Here is a 7,779-nt window from a genome sequence, read left to right on the forward strand (position 1 = left end):
GAACAAAACCAGCTCCGGATCTACCAGTCGGAGTTTGCCGGTGCCCCCCAGCCCGCTGCAAGCAGATGTGAGCCCAAGTGGGCTCTGCCTGGCCCCTGCCCATCGGAGAGCTGCCCGCAGGCTGGACATTCCCTGTGCCACGCTCCCGGGGAGGCATCCGGCTGCTCTGGCGCTGGCCGATGAGCCATGGTGGTGCGGAGGCCTCACAGTGATGCCCATCCTGCTGTCCCTGTGGGCAGCTGGTGCCCACCCGGCTCCCTTCTCCGCAGGGAGATGCTTCTGGCATTTCGTGACACGGCGGGTTTCCAACCCAAACTCAGGCACCATCACCGAGCGCTCGCATCTGGATGCACACGCCGTGTGCTGAACCAGCGGAGCCCGGGGACAGCAACGCGGACCCAGCCCCCACCACGTCTCTGTACGGCTAAAAGAACCGGCTCAAGCCGCGGGGACGGCGTCTGGCCACGTGCTGTCCCCATCTGTAGGGTACAGCACCCCGTTTATACAGCGACGCACCACACCAGCGCCTCACACAGACTTTTATTATTCACTGAAACGCCACAAATCTCGAAGGACTCCCTGCTTGGCAACGCAGCCGCCAGCCCCGACACGAGGCGTCACCTCCCGCAGTCCCCACCTGCAGCCCGTGTACCTCTGGAAGCCGGGCTGTTCTGGAGGCGCGGGACACTGCAGCAGGTTTCACCGCTGCTCTCGGGGGAAGGTTTTCATCCTCTGAGTGAAAGGCACACAAATCAGGGGCCAAACCATCCTTCTGCCACGCAACGGCTGGTTTTCGGCGTGGTGCCTGCATAGGGTGACAGCTTCTCCCCGCTCCGAGCGCGGCGTGCACTTGGTGCCTGTTGGTTTCCCAGTTGCCAGCCTCGCTTCCCCACGGGTACGGGGCACACGGGCTCCAGAACAGGCCGTGGGTAAGGCCTCGCAGGGTGGTTTGGAGAGAAATTTGCTTGTCAGATGTAGGTTCCTGCGGCGGCTCCGGGCACGAGGGCACGGGGTCTTCCACACGTGCTGCTAAATGCACAAACAGGCCTGGCAGGCAAAGCCAAAAAGTGAGCACGGACCTCCCCCCGGCCAGACCAAGCCACAGTCGTGTAAGGGAGCAGCACGGTTGAAGTGAGAGGGAGCAAGACAACCAGGGAAGGCTGCAAGACGTCACACGCCGTGCAGAGGGAGGCAGCGAGGCCGGGCAGCCCACCGTCACCTCGTCTCCTTTTCCATTCTCTCAAGGAAACTGTTCCCCCGGCTCTGTTTGGCACAAACACTGGCTCAGGACACACCTTTGGATGCCACTGAATTGGGCAAGGACATTTGGCAATAGGGCTGCGCTCAAGGCCCCAGCTCCGCTGCTAGCTGGCGAATTTTGTAGGAGATGAGAGGAGAAACGTGCTGTGCTTTCAGAAATACATCAGGGGAAACCTTCGTCAGAGATGGGGCTCGGCAGACGTCACCGCCACACATCCTTTTAATTTTGGGATGGGGAAGAGGGCGCTGCCAGCACCAGCTGAAGAGCCTAAAGCCTGCTTAGAGTGCATGAGCCATCGCCCACAGAGAGGCAAGGAGAGTAAACACGCAGTAATTGGGATGAGCCAAAGGAAACACATCGGGAAACATCCTGGGAACAACAGACTCCGTAAACAAGTGTCTGAAGTCTGCAGTTGTCAGCATAAAGAAACAGCATTGCTGTAACGTCCCGAAGAAGTAAACTTTGAAAGGTGTCTGTGAAACACCCTGACTGCAGAAAAGCAGTGCTGCAGGACCTGGGGCTGCACACTTTCTGCACAAACGGCGAAGACATCGGGCCAGCCAGTGTACGATATAAAAAAAAGGCGAGAGACAAGACCTTAGGGTGACCAGTTCTTCCTCGCCGACACCTTCCCTGCAGCCCCAACAGGCCGCAGTTTTATTTTTGGCAGATTATAATTAAAACGGTCGTTATGGCTTTAGAGAGAAGCCACTAAGCTGCACGTTTCAGCTGAAGCGGGGGGGTGCGGTATGCTCCGGTTGAGGGGACGTCGCAGAGAGGTCCCGCCGCGGCTCTGCTCCTTCACCTGACCCACGCGGTGCCGGCTGCGCTGGGCTCTCTCTAGCGTTCGCGTTTCTCATCAGCAAGTGACAGAGTTCTGGTTGCTAACCAGTCCAATCCCAGAGGCAGAATAAAAAGTCCTTGTTAAAGACCTAGAAAAAATTCATGTTTCTATCAAAATCAAATCCAAACACGTGCAAACACTGTTCCTGGTTCGGTGCGTGCCGTTCAGGTTCCACCCCCGGTGCGCTGGAATTTGCTTTCCCTGCAGAGTGATTTCATCCTCGTCCAGTCTCCACCTTTCTGCCTTCCCAGGAGTCTTGACAAGCTATCCCTCCATTTTTGTCTTCAGCATTTTCCCGTGCACATCCTTCCTGCCCTTCCCTCTTCCGCTGTCACACCCTGTTCCTCTACAGCTATTTTCGGAAAGCAAAGACGTCCCGTGTTTTCAAGCCTCTCTTGCCTTCGCTTCCTGGTTTAGGAGAAGACTCTTCCACCAGTCCCCCGTACGGGCAGCTCTCGGACTCGGGGTGATGGCCAGAGCACTCCACAGCAGGGATGAAGCCGCTGTCCCACATCCCGGTCCCACACAGCTTGCAGAGGTCATGCAGGCTGCAGGGGATGCGGGGCAGGAGGTGGAACTGGTACAGCAGGCTCCTCGCCTAGAGGGAGAGAGACACGGTCATTCACTCCTTACCACAGCATGAAAGGGAGAGCAGGGGTGGCCTGGGACCCCCTGCCCCCTCCTCTTTGCTACCGTACAAAGCGTCAGCAAAGGATCATCTCCCTGAACACAAACCCGATGTGAGATGAGGGCCCGGGACACTGCCCGCCCGCAGGAGCCACGCAGGCAGCAGCACGTCCCACGGCCGCAGTCGCTCCCAGCCCCAGTAGGGCCGGGGACCGCGGCACCAGGGCACAGAGCCCTGTCTGCTGCTGCCCCTCAGGATGTGCAAGGCTAATCCCCACCTTACCGACACCTCTGAAGCGCTCTACAACCACCTCTTACTTCTGCAGAACTTGTTTCCAGGCAAACAGCAGCATCCTACCCTCCCAGGCTCCCGATAAGCAGGAGATGCGGAGGATGAAGCATCAGTCCCTGATTTTCTCAAGGCTCTGACTCATCTCTCGGACCTGACACAGCCCACGGGCATTTACCTTCCTGAGCACAAGCTCTCCGTTCATGTGCATAGCCAGGTTGCTGAAATGCAGCAGCATCTGGTCAGCAGCCAGCTGCTGTTCAATAACATCATCCCCATAAATCACCACGATGGCCACACAGATGAAGAGGTGGAAATAGTCAGTCTGCAATGAGAAAACAGGGGCTGGGGTACAGCAGGTGGAGGCAGGGGTCTGACTTAACCTCCCCAGCCTCCACAAGCGTGTCCTCAGTGGAGATTTTGTGCTCCTTCCATCCAGTTTTGCCTAGCGATACTCGGGAAGGGAGTTACTGGAGGATTCTGAATCGCAGCTGAGCCGAAGTGTCTTGCCGTCACAGCACAGCAGCCAGGTTTGGAGCACAGCTTTCAAAGCAGACTAGTGATTTTTGGGAAGACACTTTCCAGCTGTGTGAGGGAAGTCTGAACTTCAGAAGTGGATGTTCAGCATTCCCTGAAAAACCTCCTTCTGAAGCCCAGACACCCTCAAGTAGGAGAGGCGAGTGTCTATCCTCCTGCTCCACGGACAAACTTCTTGGACAGTTACAGACCCTCCGTAACACCCACTTATTTTGGCTACTGTGCTACTGAGAGCCTTTAAGGAAATGCTGCAACACTGGCCAAGACGGTGAGGGTTCAGCAAAGGACACGTTGCTGCCCACCTCCACCTCACCTGATAGTGAGCCCAGCACGCTTCCCACATGCGCAAAGCCTCGGCGTCTGGAAACTCCCGTTTGAAACAGAGGAGGATCCAACGGTGACAGAAAAGCATCTGCAGGCCATCCTCTCCCAAGGAAGAAAGGTGCTGGTAGAAGCGTGGGTGCATGAGCCGTAGCAGCTCTCGCAGGTACATCTGGAAAAGATGCTCCGAGCTGAGCCACGCGCACAAGGACTCGCGCCGCCCTCACCCTCCATCCCGGGGATCCCCGGAGCTGGCCACAGGTCTCTTCTCCAGCCCAAAGCTCCAGGTTTATGTTCTGTTTATTATAGCACAGCCAGGAGCACGCTTGGATCTGTCATTAAAGGCCAGAGCTGATAAGCCCTGATGGGTATTTCACAAGGAAGGACGGGGTTGAAAAGAAGATCCCACCACAGCTATATTGTGAAAAGAAAGAAGGGGAAAGAAAGGAAGAAAGAAGGGCTGAGGAAAGCGGCCGGAGCCTTAAAAACTAGGGAAAAGAAAGGACATCGCTCTCCTTGGCAATACTTCATCAGAGGCCGAGCTATAGGGAAGTGATTTTGGAAAGCCTGACTATACAGGCACATTACAGTGCATAAACCTGACCAGCAACCAACTGCGCCTCACCAGCAGCCTCCCACGGGGGTTCCACCACAAGTTTACCACTGGGAACTGCTGCCGTCGTCACCCGGACAGGATTGTTCAGGATTAGAAGGGATTTTTCAGGATCTTAACCAGAAAACAACTCGCATTCATGTTAAAACCTGAAAAATTCCCATTTTTAAACAGGTCCGCCTTATTTTAAGAAACTCTGTCAGAGATATAAGGCTTTTCATTTGGAGATAATTTAAAAAATTGATTAAAAATATTAAGACCTTAAAAAAAACACAAAGAAGAGGGCTGCAGCTCAATCACCTCTGCTGCCTCCTGCGCACCAAGTGCCCCAGAATCAGGACAAAAACGCATCGGTGAGTCTCCACTGCCTGCGGGGGAAGTGCAAAGACAAAGCAAGCAGCATCCGAAACACGCTCGATCAGAAAAGATTCCTTGGAAAGGAGCCCTTTAGCACAGCCATGGCAGCTTCGCTCTGGCAGTTTATTGGCTGTAGGTGACTCGGGAGTGCCCAAATCACCCAGGATCAGTTTGATCCATCGGTGTTTTTGTGGCTTTGGAGCGGGATCTGGCATGCTGGAACCCACCGGCCCAGGTACCTGCATTCTTCTACGTGACTGGGGAGAGGGGAAGCTAAAGCAAGGGCTAAAGGGAGCTCAGCATTCAGCCTCACCAGCTGCTTCTCCATATCCTCATCCCGGGGCGAGCTGATGAAAATCGTGTTCTGCATCAGTCCTACAAAGCACCAGAAAGTGTCCGACTCATCTAGGATCTCGGCCAGGAGTGGGGCAACCAGGTCGGACATCCCCTGGGAGTATCCAATTGTTGGGTTAAATACTGCATAGTTTAGCAGGATTCTCCTGGAGAAGGGATGCAAACGGAGAGGTGAGACACGGAGAGGGACGTCACAGCTGAGCGCAGTGCCCTTTCCCTTCTACCCCAACTCCCACCGAGCAGGCCAAGCGCAGAAGGGCAACAGGTCACTCCTGCCACCTAAACATCAACTGGCAACTGAACCCGGAGGCTTGGGAACCTTGGAGCGCCCGTGCGGCATGCTGCATCCCACAGAATCACTTTCCCTAAAAAGAACTGTATCTGGAAACATAACAAAGACACACTGACACTATACACCTAGCTGCAACTCTCCTTCTTTTTCTGACAGCATTTTGCATCTAGAGAGGCTCCCAGATGGGCAACAAGAACTGTGAACAGCACACGGCAGCCTAGGACGATGGATTTGAACGGAGCTCCTGAGGGTTTCCCAAGCGCAGCACAGCCCGCGGGGAGCAGTGCAGTCGGAACAAGCGACGCAGCTCGTCCCGGGTACAGAGAGACACGACCCTCCTGTAAGGAGCTTTAACACGTACAGCTAAACCCTGCTGCAAACATCGCTGCGGCGAATTAGACTCCAGGTTGTGCCCTGTGGCCCTCCCACAGCCCCAGAAGGCTCATCCCTCCTGTACGCCTATGCAGGGAAGGGGATGGGAGCAGGGTTGTGTCAAGAAGTAAATGGCTAAAGCAGCAGTGAAAGCACCAGTGCTTGTTTCTCCATCACTTGGTACCGGTCGCCGTGTGCACCTCAGTATTCCCAAGGCAGTGACCTAGGCAGCCCGGACCGGGAGCGCTTACTGAGTTTTCCATACACAGTAGGACACGCTGTTTGGGACACTAGAACGAGACACTTCACCTCATGGTTTCCACGTTTGGGTTGTCCTCCCCTCGAAAGAACTGGTTGCTGCGTACCGGTCACCGTGCGCACCTCAGCATTCCCAAGGCAGCGACCTAGGCAGCCCGGACCGGGAGTGCTTACCGAGTTTTCTATACCCTCAGTAGGACACGCTGTTTGGGACACTAGAACGAGACACTTCACCTCATGGTTTCCACGTTTGGGTTGTCCTCCCCTCGAAAGAACTGGTTGCTGCGGTCAGTCCTCACGACGTCTTTGTCTACCGTGAACTGTACGTTACGCCAAAACTCCTTCTGTTCATCTGGCGTCATGGAAAGCCTGAAAATTGAGCAGCAACAGGACCATGTTGCCAAGAGAGGAATACGATCGCCACAAGGATCAGAAAGTCTTATTTCAGCTTTAGTTTTCTGAGAAAAAATACCCCTGTCCAGAGTTCTCTCATCACCTGAAAAACAGACAAGCAGGTCTGTCCCCAACAGCAGATTTTCTGTCCAAGTGCGTTACCAGGAGCTTCCTGGGTTATAAATGGGAAGACACGATGTGTTTTCTGCGACAAACCCCGCTTGAGAAGCAGCCGGACTCTGTTCTGCACTGCTCCTTGCGGGTGGCGCACCAGAACCCTCCTCTCTGTTGTGATTGTCTCCTAATTAACCATACTGCTGCCCCTCTCCAGCGTAGATGAGCCTCCAACGTACAGTTCTTGCAGTAATAACTTCCCCAAATCAGATATCCCTTCTTCTTCCCTGCTTTCACATCCAAATATATTTATAAGGATAAATTCAGTAGGATGTCGACCGGTTGGAGCGAGTCCAGAGGGGGCCATGGAGATGCTCCGAGGGCTGGAGCCCCTCTGCCATGGGGACAGGCTGGGAGAGTTGGGGGGTTCAGCCTGGAGAAGGGAAGCTCCGGGGAGACCTTATTGCAGCCTTCCAGTGCCTGAAGGGGCTACAAGGAAGCTTGGGGGGACTTTTCCCAAGGGCAGGGAGTGACAGGACAAGGGGCAATGGGTTTAAATAGAAAGTGGGGAGGTTTAGATTGGATATCAGGAAGAAATTCTTCCCGCAGAGGGTGGGGAGCACTGGGACAGGTTGCCCAGAGAAGCTGTGGATGCCCCATCCATGGGAGTGTCCAAGGCCAGGCTGGATGAGGCTTGGAGCAACCTGGGCTATGGAAGGTGTCCCTGCCCGTGGCAGGGGGGTTGGAACTAGATGATCTTTAAGGTCCCTTCCGACCCAAACCAGTCTGTGATTCTATAAGGAAACAGAAGATCGCATTTTCACCGTCCGTGTTCTAAACCAAGCACACCAAGCTTGCAGCCTTGGCTATGGGAGAAGCTTCCCTACATGGCACTGATGAGCCCGTTTCCAGACCCCAAGTGAGATAATACTTGAGCTACACAGCATCAGCTCCAGGGTCTCCCGAGGTCAGTGCCTGATACACCTCCTCTACCATCCCTCTCCCTCCCGAATGCGACAGTCCGTGCGACACCGGCGGCGTTACTGCGACCCGGGGAGAGATGAGCAGGAGGGGATGAAGCTAGCTGGTTACCTTTTCTCCTGGATCTCAAAGTACTCTTTCCTCTTCCGCACCCTCAGTGCCTCCC

General features: G+C 55.0%; 1 protein-coding gene across 1 annotated transcript in view; it reads right to left on the minus strand.

The window, feature by feature from the left end:
* Positions 1-2,373: 2,373 nt before the first annotated feature.
* The window catches only part of TBC1D16 (TBC1 domain family, member 16), an 11,628-nt gene continuing 6,222 nt past the window's right edge, over positions 2,374-7,779 (minus strand). Inside the window, exons 9-13 of the mRNA XM_010160523.1 lie at positions 6,360-6,494; positions 5,163-5,349; positions 3,872-4,051; positions 3,200-3,346; positions 2,374-2,703 (exon numbers count right to left, since the gene is read on the minus strand). Coding sequence (XP_010158825.1) covers positions 2,458-2,703; positions 3,200-3,346; positions 3,872-4,051; positions 5,163-5,349; positions 6,360-6,494 — 895 coding nt within the window. The 3' untranslated portion in view covers positions 2,374-2,457. The remainder of the gene's footprint in view (positions 2,704-3,199; positions 3,347-3,871; positions 4,052-5,162; positions 5,350-6,359; positions 6,495-7,779) is intronic.

This window comes from Eurypyga helias, unplaced genomic scaffold (genome assembly GCF_000690775.1).
Source record: "Eurypyga helias isolate BGI_N326 unplaced genomic scaffold, ASM69077v1 scaffold21570, whole genome shotgun sequence".
Lineage (NCBI taxonomy): Eukaryota > Metazoa > Chordata > Aves > Eurypygiformes > Eurypygidae > Eurypyga > Eurypyga helias.